The 14,342-nt window shown below is 36.2% G+C and overlaps 1 protein-coding gene across 1 annotated transcript; it reads right to left on the reverse strand.

Moving 5' to 3' along the window:
• Positions 1-33: 33 nt before the first annotated feature.
• On the reverse strand, positions 34-5,477 carry LOC132609372 (uncharacterized). Its single transcript, XM_060323329.1, has 2 exons — positions 5,188-5,477; positions 34-793 (listed from the first exon to the last, which is right to left on the reverse strand). The coding sequence occupies exons 1-2, from the start codon at positions 5,328-5,330 to the stop codon at positions 184-186; spliced, it is 753 nt and encodes a 250-aa protein (XP_060179312.1). The 5' UTR covers positions 5,331-5,477; the 3' UTR covers positions 34-183.
• Positions 5,478-14,342: the final 8,865 nt, after the last annotated feature.

Here is a 14,342-nt window from a genome sequence, read left to right on the forward strand (position 1 = left end):
TGACAAAGTCAAGCAAAGTTTCCGTTCACCAACTCAAGTTAAGACGATAGTATATAATGGTTCTGCTTCTTTTAAAGGAAAACAGTACATATTTATAAGATGCTCTTAGTAAACTACTCTGCTAGTAAAGTAGCTAGTTTACATGTCAGTAACATTGTTAGCTAGAGAAGCCTATTCTTCCATTCAAGGTGCACAAAGATTTTCTTCATCTTCCTGGTTGTCATCTGAGGCTAGAAGATGATTTAATGCAACTTTCGCCTTCTTTGTTTCTTTTGACTTCTCGCTGGTTTCGTCTTCATCGCCCTTTCTCTTGAGCGATTCATCTTTCTCAGCCTCAATCTCCCCCTCCTCAGTTGCATCACCTTTGCCATCAGAGCTCTCTATCTTAGGTTCGGGTTCAACCTTGTTTACTCCATCATTTACAGTTGCTTTGGATGATGCAGTTTCAGGTTGACGTAGAAGCGAGCAGACTTCTTCATTGCTCGCGAGATCAATAGAGGTTTTCCCTGCCTTGTTCTTAGTGTTAACGTTTGAGCCTTTTTTCAGCAAATACTTGACGAGTTCCAGGTGGGAACCTTGGGCAGCATAATGAAGGGCAGTCATACCCTTGCGATTGCATGATTTAACGGACACTCCCAAACTAACCAGAAGTCTAACAACTTCCAAATGACCTTTTTGAGCAGCAAAGTGAATAGCACCCATGTCGTCCATAGCCGCAGCACCCACATCGGCTTTGTTTTTGCAGAGATAATCCACTATTTGGGCATGCCCTGACCATGCTGCTAGATGGAGCCTAAAGACCATTTTAAAATGCATTATTAAGGCAAAACGATACAAGAAATTACTGGATCAAAGTGACTTTAGAGCTGGAAAAGAAACTAGATATTACCTTTTTTGAAGGAAAAAAAAAAAAGAAAAAAAAAGCGCAGACAGACATCTAAAACAGGCACTGTTATGGTTGTACACTTGTACTGAAAGTCATGCGGCAGAAGAGGCTCAGGACGAAAGAAATTGAAAACTGAACCACAAAATGACTTCCCGGCGATATCATTTTCAGAAATTATTCATTGATTAAGAAGTTAAATGGACTATAACAACAACAACAACTTACCCAGTGCCCCAAGTGAGGTCTGGGGAGGGTAGGATGTACGCAAACCTTACCTCTACCTTTATGGGGTAGAGAGGCTGAAGTTAAATGAACTATCTTTAGAGAAAAAAGGACATGATAAATGAGATAATACACAAATGTCAGGTAGTGAAGTAGTGTTGATTGGGGAGAGAAAGGAATCAGATACAAAGGACTTGCAGAGATGAAGTTCTATCATAAAGGAAAAACAAAAAGCATCCATCCTTTCTTCTCATGTATAGACAAAAAGAATTTACTCAACCTACTTAAGATACTAATTGGGTTTCACTTCATTTTTTTCCAATAATGGTGGTTTTAGGCCAGCTTGCACGCACGTCGACTATTCCACTATGTACCTACTTCCTTCCACTAACACAAATACTATTCAGATTTCACTTTTCACTAATGAAACATTTTGTTTGACTTTTGAATATATATTTCTTTTTTTCCTATTATCGCATACATCTTCATAAGGCTATCAAACAACACCTTTACTTTTGAGTGCATAACTTCTACCCAGGGAGCAATCTGTTCATAGCCAGCAATAAGAAATCAAAATATTCTTGGTGACTCAGAAGTGGATCTTCTGACATAACAGTATGATAATGCGGAGAGTTAGCAACTCAGCATTACAAGCAAGAAATATATAACATTAGCCACACTATATTTACAACGTTGGTTTAGATGTAAAAGGGATAATGCCACTCATAAATCAAGTGTTAAAGGTAGAAAAGATAATTACACGACCTTAGGCTTGTGATAATTGCAAAAGGCTGAACTGAGAAACTTAGTGAAGATCCCCTTTAAGTATTGATAACAGCACAAGTTGACCATACTTCCTTGGTCATGCCAAACCCTGACATCTGGAGTTTTACCTCAAGATATCCAGCCTAAGCACTTACTCTCCCCCCTTTTAAAATCATAATCACGTGAAGAGACTAAGCTTAAGCTCCATCATGTGAAGTTCTTCCCATATGTCAATGAATATCCTTCAAGATTATCTCCCCGGGTAACATTTGATACTAACATTTTACTTCAGATTATTCAGTTAAAAGCTTTTAAGCTTTAATCAACAGTAATGCCAAAATGAAGAAAGAAAATTTTACATATTTTTTTTGCTTTTGTAACACTCCTCAAGGGGCAAAGATATCTGTATAAGGTCCACAACAATACCTTAATAATTTTCTCTATTTCTATTTGCTACCTTCTTTTGTCCCATTGCCCAATTCTGTTCCCAGCCCAGCAGCCTTGCCAATCATCAACATCCCTTGGGCCACCAAATATGCCCCTTGCACAAACTAAAACACAGCTCTTTACTACCGTTGCTTGCTATTTCCTGCAATTATCTTCAGCTTCTGTAGAATTGCTCTTGTCCCCATCCTAAGAACAACTTACGCTAATTACCTCAAATATCCCAAGCTTCTATAAGCTACCATTTTCACCAACTCACATGGTTTTAACACTTTACCAAAATAACAGATTCCATACCCGGGAAAAAATGTCCTCCATTACCAGAATGGATGAAATTACACATCCCGTGTTTTTCTCACATCGACCATCAACTATCTTCACTGAATTAAGGTAACAACAGATTGCATTAAAGCGTTGGTGGCACACAAGAGGGCATGATACAACTCCAATGAGTATCAGATAATAATTTTCTGATAAATAGACTTGACAATTTAAGTTGCTCAACAACATGGACAATAGGAGGGATTAAAATGTAACTTAATCCCTCATTACTTTCTGAAATATCCTCTTTTGTCCATATTACTTTAGCTACATAGCTAGTTAATCTACTGAGGTATGCTTGTCCAGTGTCAATTTGCTTAACACATCTTAAGTAGTCACATGAGTTAACAAGACTATCTTAGAGTTTCTAAACTAGCTTATAACAAGTAACAAGGGAAAAAAGATTCTGAGAGCTAAAGTGTGGCTGTCTCTCATAAATGAAGGAAGATAGAAGATCAAACTTTTGATGTTATTTACTGCCTCAAGCATCCCAATAGGTAAGGGAAGCAGAAATTTGACCAGTTCCATGCCCTCGAAGTGATTCTTACAGCTTTAAGCATGCTAGAGGAGAACAAATACATATACATATGAGCAACTGTTGTGAAAGATTAAGACCTTCCTTCAATTTCTTGGAGAAGTTCAATAGTAAAACAGCATACACTGTGACCTAATACTAACAATTTAAGTTTTAAGAACAGAAAGCTGGATGAATTAATGATTGTGGTACCAGTAAATAAAAACTGATTATAGTAACAAGGGATGTGAATAATCTCTGATACCGATGCTAGGAGCTAGAATGTTTAGCCAGGCTATAAAATCTTCTAAGGAAATCTATAAATATTCTCAGCGTTGAATATATACATTCAGGATAACATTTACCCTCTGCCATAGGCCAGACTGCGTATCAACAATGTAGCAAATCTATTAAAAAAGCGAGTCCTTTTACAACTAAAGCACTAGGTCCCAATAGGAATACAGCAGGAGGGGAGATAAGAAACAGAAAAGTAAACCCCTCAGAAACTAAAAGAGCAATCTATTTTTTTATAGCCATGGTGTTGGGTTAGCTTGAGGCACACCTCGACTAATTCCAAAGGGTACCTGCTACCTTCAACTGTACAGGTACCGGGTAACTCTGGTGGTGAAATTGAACCTGAAAATAGTTCTCAACCCACTCCATTGACCACACCACCAGGCCACACCCTTGGATGCGGTAAAATAACAGTGTATTATAACTTATAAGCGGGATTACATCCTCAATAGTTGGGAATAAGTAGTTCTAGTTAACTCACAGTGAACCAGACAAGCAAATAATCTAACATCCATTGAAAATTAGCTAATAATACACGAAAATAGATAACATGTGGAGTTCTTCTCTTCGCATATAACCTCGGTTACGGTCCAGAGGCGAACCCTAGATTATTAACCAGACAATGCAGAGCAACCAATCTTTTGTGACAACGGATGTGGTGGACAATTTTCAACTACATTTTTTCAAGCCAAAAGCAAAGAGTGCACCACACACTGCTGCCACAAAGATACGCTACCAAAATATTTCCCGACAATGAATTTCTAGAATACCCATTATCAAAAAGCTTCAAGATTATATATTCAACCTTTTTTTCCCCCTCAATCCTACAATTAAAACTTAGATGCTTTAGCAATAAGTTGCACCCCCCTAGTAAATTCCTACCTTCAACTATCCATTTTAAGAAACCCCATTTCATTTTACAGCTAAATTTATCAAACCAGGTCAGCAAGATTATTCAACTATATATTCTCAACTCTCAGTCCGCAAGCAATCAAAATATGGTCGAAAGAAAAATTCTTTATTTGATAGGGCTTCTTCCTATACCTATGAATTCCATTGGACCCAGAAATGATACATTGGAAGAATCCGTTGGGTCTTCCAATATCAATAGGTTGATTGTTTCTCTCCTCTATCTTCCCAAAGGAAAAAAGATATTTCTTCAAGATTTTTTTTTATCCTCAAAACAAGCTTCAAGATTATATATTTCAATCACTTGTTTTTAATCCCACAATCCGAACTTGGTTGTTTCGGCAATAAATCTGCACCCTCATAGTAAATTCCCACCTTCAACTCTCCATTTTAAGAAACCCCATTTCGTTTTAAGGCTAAATTTATCAAAACAACTGCATAATAGCGCATATGTGCTGTTGCCACAAAATTAGCTCCCAAATACTTCTCAATTCCTTCTTCTTCTTCTCCTTCTCCTTCTCCTTCTTCTTCTTCCTCTTTTTCCCCGGTAAGTTCCTAAAAGCGAAGTTCTTGAAATACCCACAATTTTCTGAATCCTACAAAGTGAATTTCCCACATTCAACTATCCATTTTAAAAAACCCCTTTTGGTTTTAAGGCTAAAAAAAGTTGAAGAATTTAGACGTTTCAGCAATGAGCTACACCCCCAAAGTAAATTCCCACCTTCAACTATCTATTTTAAGAAACCCCATTTCATTTTAAGGCTAAATTTATCAAAACAAACACATACAAATTACAGCAGTAATGCATATTTTAAAGTTGAAGAAAGCATACGGAGTACGAGAGTGTTTATCTCTAGAGTTGACGGCTAAAGGATTAGTGCTACAGAGCGTTTGAACTGCAGTTAGGTCCCCACATCGAGCCGCTGCATGTAGTTCCTCGTTTCTATCTGCTGATTCTTTCTTTGGCTTCCCCATTTTTCTTCTACTTTGTGAAATTGAAGATGAAATTTGTATATTTCTCTTCTTGCCCCCAAGGCAACGCAGTTAGGTAAGTTTAAAAAGAAGAAGGTAGATTTCGGAGAGTGAAGCAATTTTTAGGTTTGTAAAATGTTTTGAAAATGCGTTTTGGGAAATATGCGAATTTTATACTTATTTTATCAACGTTCGGTTAGTTATATTTTTAAAATGTCTTTTTAAAAAATAAGTGAATTTATATATACTTTCTCAATGTTCAATTTATAGTGAAAATATCTTTCAAAAAATATCCACTTGACCACCGCACCCAGCGTGAGAGAAGGTGGGGTGAGTGGTGAGTGGTGGGATTGGAGTGGTGAAGGGGTTTGGGTGGTGATAGGGGTTGGAGAATAGACAATCAATATGAAATATCATTTACGGAGATTTATTTTTTTATTTTTATTAGGAAAGTCGTTTTCTAAGGAATTTTTTTTTAAGGAAAATATTTTTTAAAATTTTTGACCAAATGAATATGAGAAAATTTAAAAAATATTTTTCGGATATTTTTCTTCGTATGGAACGCATCCTAAGTTTCATTTTTTTTTTCTTTGGCATATGAGTGTTGAAGAAAATATTTGCAAACGAATTTTGAGAATATTAACTTGCCTATGTTTTTTTTTTTTTATTCTTTTCTGTTTTTTATTAATTAATTACACATGGTGAATTGGCTGACACTTGAGTAACACTTGGCGAACATATGCACATGTATTGAAAAATTTTACCATAGTAGAGGCTCGACCAATAAAAGTCGTGTGAGGCTCCACCCTTTATTTGACAAGTGAATTCTAGGTCCCACACCTTTCTCTCTCTTTTATTCTAATCATTCACTCTATTATTTTGCCCACTATCTCTGCACAACTTAGCACAAATTTTAGTTTTATAATTTTCTCTTCTAAATTAAGCCATACAATTTCATAGTTCAACCAACAAATATTTAGTTTTCAATAGTAAATTAATTGTTATTTTGTCTTCCAGTTCTCACTCGCTCCTCCAAAAAAAAGGAAGATTTTTTTTTCAATTTTTTTAAGAATATGCAAAACGTATAAGTGTATGACGTTTACTTAAATCGTATTCTAAAAATCAAATTTAATTGCATTTCTGAAATGCAATTTATAAATCGTATATCTAAAAATCACTTTGTAAAGCACCAACAAAAATCAATAAAATACTAAAAGTCTTTATGTCAGAATATTTTCCGTTTCAAAATAAGTGTCCACTTAGCTTTTTTATTTTGGTTCAAAATAAGTGTTTACTTACATAATCAAGAAAGAATTAACTTTATTTTTCAGTTTTGCCCCTATTTACTCAAGGCAATAAATAGGTAAGAGTCTTATTAATAGAGGGTAGTTTAGTCAAAATAACTATTTTAGGAATTAATATTTTCTTAAGGGTGTGAAAAAAGCTAAGTGGACAGTTATTTTGATCGGAGGTATTACATTATTTTAATGCTAAGAATAAACCAACATAAATCGGCAAAATAAATGGATAAAGATAGAAATAGATCTTTTTTATTTCTCTTGATCTACTAAAATGTATGAAACTGACAATTGACCAATTATCAATACATAATTGTGTGAATTTTGTAAATGGCATACAACATATAATGAATAGTTAATGCATTTATGAAATATTGATTGACCATTTATTACATTATTTTGGAATAATCACTTTCTTAACTACATAAATTATTCAACAATTGCTTTTAATAAATTATATTTTTCATACGGGAGCTTAGTGCTCCAGGCACCTTTTTTAATTTTAGAAATGTGATTTATAAATATATTTTATAAATCTGAGTGAAGCTAAATATCGTCTTTCAACTTTTTATTACCTCAATTAACTTAAACATATGTATAGTATATCGCATGCATTTTAATATACATTTTGCATATTTAGAATTCTGATAACATTTGTGCATTATTGAAGTCAAAAGTTCCATACTTTGGTGAAAAAAAATAGAAACGAAATATTTTTACATTAACTAGTATTTTCCAGAGAGAGAGAGAGAGAGAGAGAGAGAGAGAGAGAGAGAAAGTTTTACATTCTATGAGAAAGAGAGAGATGAGAGAGCAAAAAGATAATTGGAAAGAATAAAAGAGAGAGAGAAAGGTGTGGATAAGCAAAAGTACTGGTGGGACCCAGAAATTTCACCCGTCAAGCAAAAGGTGGAGCCTCACACAACTTTTGTAGGTTGAGCCTCTATCATGGTAAAATTTTTCACATGTATTAGTTGACTTTACCTATATGTTTTGCAAGGTATAACTTATTTTAGAAATAATTTAACCATGATAAATTTCTTAATAGTAAACTAAGGAAAAGGTCATATTTTGCTTTTATACTTTGCGGAATGATCTAAAATTATCATCCGTTAATATTTGGGTGAAAAATATTCTCCTATTGGTCCAAATGTGTCCTTATTATTAACTACGGAAGCTCCCCAATACATACATTTCTTTACAAGGGAATATAGTTAAATTTACCCTTAAACTATGTAAAATAGTTCAAATTTATCCCTAAACTTTGAAAAAGAGTGACTCTTTTCTAGCGGCAATAACATTGTCTTCTTCAACATTCAGTGCTCCAATTGCAATGTCTCTAAGCCCCAAGCTCAATTTAACCACCCTCAAGCCTCAAATCATCACAAATGGAACTCAAACAGTGAACAATTGTACAACCAAATTGAATTTTCATCTCTAGTGAAACTCCATCAACATACTCCATTGTCAGTCCTTCTTAGATCATCAATAGTGATGCCAAAGCCCCACACCAAACTTATAATGTTAAAGAAAAACTTAGGTACACAATATTTAGCTTCTAAATCATTAGAAGCAATTTTAATGGTCAAGATAGAGTTATAGTGGTTGAGGGTAGATGTTCTTATGACAATGGTAAAATGATGACAGGAAAAAATTGTAAAGATGAAAGTGTGAGCGAGATTATTAGAATGTAGTAGTTTTTATATGGAACTTATGTGTGTTCTATGAGTGTCGTTGGAATGATTTAGCGGTGGAGTGATGTGGCCTTCAATGGTGTTTTTAGAGTTGAGATAAACAATTGTTGTGATGTTAACTGATTTGAAGCGATGATATATGATGGATGAGAAAAATATAATCTGCCCAATTGCACAAAGTTCATAATATTACCTAAGATAGATCACCAACACGTGGCACAAATAGTAAGGAGACACCTCGACGTTCTATGGTGGGATAACATGCTAAACAACTTTAACAGAAGTTGACTGGGCTACAATTGAAGATTAAGAAGTAAATTCATTGGAAGATAAGCTAAAGGACGTGGGGATTCCTCACAAACACTTTAATATATTTGTGACATTAAGACGAGCCAGAGTCAATTTGGAGTCAAAGAGCATCCAAAAACAGAATTCAAGGGTTTGGCAAAGAGCAAAGCTGCAACGTCACATTTCTGTGCGCTGCAACAAGAGAATGTAAGACTACAATTAGGGGCAACTAGTGACGAGTATTAGGTTTATCTTAAGATATATCGATATCAGAATCCGTTCAGTTAAAAAAGTAACCAAACACACTGTAAAAAATCCTCTCTCTAAAGTAATTTTCTCTCTTCTCTCTCATGCTAACAGTGGACATTTTTGGGGAACGACCCACCCCAGCTCCCCCCGACCCAACTGTTGTAATGGCTATTACAACCGTTAACAATTGTACGAACAAACCTAGCACCAATGATAGCTTGACACCTCAGCCAACCCCCATCGATTTCACAACCGAAACCCAAAATTTCTCACTGGAAATCCATAAATCAAAAACAGAGCTGCCCCAACCTATAATACAGAACACAAACTCAACTTCTAACACCCAAAATTTGACCCAACATCTGCCCCAAATGAAAGTTTCCTCCAACTTTGATAAGTACATCCCCAATAAAGACAAAACTTTGGTAGTTTCAAACGACATGGATATCCCTGAAAGCTCTAAGAACTCGGAGGAAACTAAACAAACTACTGCTGAACAACAAACCCAGCATAATTCACAGGCTACTAAGAACAATTTGGACCTGAAATTAGGAGCTAATACTAACAATAGAGGAAATCTCAATATGGTGTCAAAATCGACCTTTGCAGTAGCTATTCAGTCGAACACTTTCCAGTCTGATAGCGACAATACGGTGGAGATAAGGCATGGAACACACCTTGGTAAGCCAGCTGTTTTCTTTGATGCCCAAGACTATTTCGTTACTCTAGCAAAAGGATGCAAAATGACTGTCATAGGCAAATTCTACTAAGGGAAACCTATAATAGAGGAATTGAGAAAATTGTTTGAGAGTCAAGTCCAGTTGCAAGGAACAGTTAATATTGCCTTTGTCGACCCCCAGACTGTGTATTTAGATTTTAACAATGAGACTGATTTTAAGCATATTTTCTTCAAGCCATATATTCATATTGGAAAATATCTCATGAAAGTCCTAAGATAGACTCCTGATTTCAAGCCGGATTCAGAAACTACGATTGTTCCTGTTTGGATCCTTATACACAAGCTTCCTTGGCATCTATTTAGGTTTGACATCCTGGCCAGGATGCTGGAATCAGTAGGAGTGGCCATTGCTCCTGATCGGGCCACGTATTCCAAATCTAGAGGTAATATGGCTAAGGTTAAGGTGGAAATAGTCATTTTTAAGCCTAAACGAGATCAAATATGGCTTGGTTTCAACAGATTTGAAGGTTGAGAAGATGGAGTATGGCTAGATATTGAGTATGAAAATGTTCCTGGATACTGCTTATACTGTAAAGCCCAAGGCCATGAAGATGCTAATTACAGAACTAAAGTGGCTCATGCTTTGGCTAAAGCCAAAAAGGAAGAAGATGCTAAGAAACATGCAAACAGGGAATCTAATGAAGTTGATAAAGATGGTTTCACCGCTGTTACTAGGAAATGAGGCAAAAGAAATGGAAGTTACAACAACACTGTACAATCGCATACTGATACAGATTCTCCCAGTAGGAATCATAATGAACAGGAGGATGAGAGCAATACCCGGAAAGATATAGAACCTAATAGAGGGGTTGACAAATCTTAGAAAAATCAGGACAACTACAGAGGGAATTACAAGGTAGCACAAGGCAACTACAAGAATATAAGGGCAAAGGAAACTCAAATATCAAAGGGTCAGACCAGTGTCAAAGACAAGAAAGAAAAGATGAAAAATGATAACAATATTCCGACCAACAATTACCAGACCAGAGCTCAATCATCAGCATTGCAATACTATAGTCACAGCAACAACAACTCTAGTGACAAAAACAAGAAGAAAAATGACAAAAGGAAAGAAATGAGGGACAGGAAAAGGGATAATCAAAGACAATAAGTGGCTAGACAGAAACAATTGGAAGAAGAGCAACAAAGATAGAACAAAGAATCATCACAAGCATCCCAATTCAACAAGGATAGTCAAGAAAAGCAGAGTCAGATTGAAATAAAGGAAAAAGACAAGGATGAAACTCAACTAGACCAAATCCTCCAAGATGAACCAATTCACCTGGAGGAGATCATAGCTAGTCAAAAAAGAACCCAAAATAATGTTACTCCCACTCAGAAGATCTTACCTTCCATGGACAACAATAAACCAAGGAAACAAAATCAAGCATCACAGACCATTACAACTGCTGATAGGGAGCCAAACATTGAAGGTAATAGTTCATCAGATGATGATGAACAAGTCCTGGACAGTGATTATGAACCTAATAATTTTGATCAAGATGATGATGATGAGATATCAAGGGACACACTAGAAGAAGCTTATGAAAGTATGGAAGAGGATCCACTCAGTGATGGGGCTGAGGACAAATTGGTTGAAGCTTTCACTGGGCATCAAACCATGGATCCAAACATATCTCAAGCCTTTGGTGACATTACTGATAGAACTAACCTCTCTCCAAGAGGAATCTATTCTGGCAGAGGAAGAGGAAGCTACAGAGGCAGAGGTGGAAGATCAAACAAAAACAACAATGTTGTGAACAAGCATCAAACAAGACAACAACCCAAATTTGTTTTCCATGATTAAGTACATGTCTTGGAATATTAAGGGAATTAAAAGCTCCATATAAAGGCTCAGAAATCTGGTAAAACAATACAAACTCAAGTTCATTGCTATTTAAGAACCTCTTTGCAAAAGGAGTAAATTAGAAAAATACAAAAGGTGGTTGGGATTCCATTATGCATATGTCAATTGCAGCAATAAAATATGGTTTTTTGCTAAGGAAGACACTAGTTGTTCAGTTATTATGGAGGGTGAACAACAACTCTCATGCTCCTTAAGGATTGATAATAAAGACATCACTACCACTACTGTGTATACTAAATGTAATGTGATTCTCAGAGAGCCACTCTAGGATGAAGTGAGACAAGTATGCTCCATGAACAACAAGTCATGGGTTGTGATAGGAGACTTTAACTGTATTATTGAACCTGCTGAAAAAAGAGGGGGTAACCCTCATAAAATGGAAAAGAGTTTCCCTTTGATTAACTGCATGAATGATTGTGAATCGACTGATCTTGGCTTTATTAGCTCCATTTTCACTTGGTGTAATCATAGAATACCTGGTGAAAGCATATAGAAGAGGCTTGACAGGGCTTTGGGCAACCAGGAATGGATGAGAATTTTCCCCTAAATTATTGTCACTCATTTGATCAGGAATGGATATAACCATGCTCCCTTGATCATAGAAACTAAAGTCAACAACTATCAACCTCCTAAGTACGTTGAATTCTTGAATCTTTGGGTTGATGAACCTGAGTTTAAAGACATTGTGCAGCAACCCTAGAATGAACCTGTTCAGGGATCGACTATGTGGAAATTTCATATGAAGCTAAAAACTACTAGTAAAAAGCTTTCTTGGTGGTCTAAAAATACCCTTGGTAATATTTTTTAGGCTACTATGGAGAAGGAGAAGCAAATTGTTGAACTAGAACATCTATGTCTGCTGAATAATATTGTTGAGAACATGGTAAAATATAATGAAGCTAATGCAAAGCTTATTAGGCATTACAAAAAGGAAGAATCCTTTTGGAAGCAAAAGTCCGACATTAAATGGCATGCTGAAGGGGATTTGAACACAAGATTTTTTTTCATTATGTTATAACCTCTAGAAGGCAGAGATTGCAATTGAGGAAGATCAAGAACAACTTGGGAATTTGGATTGAAGATCAATAGGAAATTGCCAAAGAAGCTATTAAGTTTTATGAAGATATTTTTACTGAAGATAATGTGAACAGGGATGTTTCCATGATCCAAATGCTTTCTTCTCTAGTCACCAACGAGGACAATGATATGCTTTGTTCCTCACCTTCTATACAGGAACTCAAGGACATTGTGTTTGGCATGAGTATTGAAAGTGCACTAGGGCCTGATGGTATGTCAGGATTATTTTATCAGTGTTGCTGGGAGATTGTGGCCATTGATCTACACAATATGGTAGTGGAAATATTTAATGGAAGCTGGTTTCCCAAATCAGTATCTCATTCTTTCCTGATTCTAATTCCAAAAGTTAAATCCCCTCAGGAATTCTCAAAGATGAGGCCTATTAGTTTGAGCAACTTCTCTTGCAAGCTCATTTCCAAAATCCTTAACAACAGGCTTTCAGGCATCATGAGTAAGTTGATCTCTCAAAACCAAATAGGTTTCATAAAAGGCAGGCCCATCACTGAAAACATTACTCTTGCTCAGGAAATGATCCACAACATGATAAAAAAGGATCCTAACTCCTATGCCGCTTCAAGCTGGGCATGACAAAGGCTTATGATAGAGTTTCTTGGACTTATCTCAAAGAGGTTCTTAGGAAGATGGGATTTTCTGAGACTTGGATTGACATGATTTGGAGCGTCATTGCTAATAATTGGTACTCCACAAATATAAATGGGACCAGACATGGTTTCCTTAAGTCTACCAGAGGGCTAAACCAAGGAGATCCCTTTTCTCCTTCCTTATTTATTTTGAGCTCTGAAGTGCTGTCCAGAGGTTTGGATAATATGCTGAGCAATAACTTTATCCCCTTCTCTTGTGAAGTACAGGGCTCTATTATCACCCACCTTAGCTTTTAAATTTGGTGATCTTAACTCAATGAACATGATGATGAAAGTGTTAGAGGACTATGAAAATGCCTCTGGACAACTTATTAACAAAAGGTAATCTGGTTTTTTGATCCATCCTAAAGCCTCTAAACTACTATTACAGAGAGTTAAGCAGGCCACTAGTTTTGAGCAACACGTTTTCCTTTTTACCTACTTGGGATGTCCTATTTATATGGGAAGGAAAAGAATTTCCTTTTTTAGTGACTTAGTTGCCAGTTTGGCAAGTAGAGTCACAGGGTGCCATACTATGACTCTTTTCGCAGGAGGAAAAACAGTTCGGATAAAGGTCATTCTTGCCTCCCTCCCCTTACATATTGTCTCTGTTATTCAACTGCCAAAGACAACTATCAATTAGATGGAAATGATCATGGAAAACTTCTTCTGGGGACATAATGAAGGAAGAAACAAACATCACTGGATAGCTTGGAAGCATTTGTTCTGGCCAACTGAAGAAGGGGTGGGGGCTGGTTTCAGATCCATTCAGAGCTATTCTGATGCCTTCTCAGCAAAAAAAAAAAAATGGTGGAATTTCAGGTGCAATGGTTCTATGCTTAGAAATTTTCTTGAAGCTAAGTATTGCAAGAGATCACATCCAGTTTTAAAAAAAGTGGACTTATGCTAACTCTCACAGTTGGAGAAGACTGATGGAGATCAAAATCAAAGCTGAGCAAAACATCTTATGGAAAGTTGGCAATGGTGATGTTTCATTCTGGTGGGATAATTAGACAGGGTCGGGTCCTCTAGCCACCATAGTCAATCAGGGGTACAAATCTAAAAAGATCAGGGTCTCTGAATTTATGGATAATGGTATATGGAAAGAGGTCGACCTCAAAAAAATTATCCCTAACAATCTGGTGGATCTGGTGACTATAAT

This window comes from Lycium barbarum, chromosome 9 (assembly GCF_019175385.1).
Source record: "Lycium barbarum isolate Lr01 chromosome 9, ASM1917538v2, whole genome shotgun sequence".
Taxonomy (NCBI): Eukaryota; Viridiplantae; Streptophyta; class Magnoliopsida; order Solanales; family Solanaceae; genus Lycium; species Lycium barbarum.

What these genes read in the sequence shown, in the direction of transcription:
- LOC132609372 (XM_060323329.1), bottom strand. Translation starts at nt 5,330, where the DNA reads ATGGGGAAGCCAAAGAAAGAATCAGCAGATAGAAACGAGGAACTACAT. An exon ending in GATAAACACTCTCGTACTCC is followed by an intron (nt 794 to 5,187) that starts GTATGCTTTCTT and finishes AATGGTCTTTAG; the next exon opens with GCTCCATCTAGCAGCATGGT.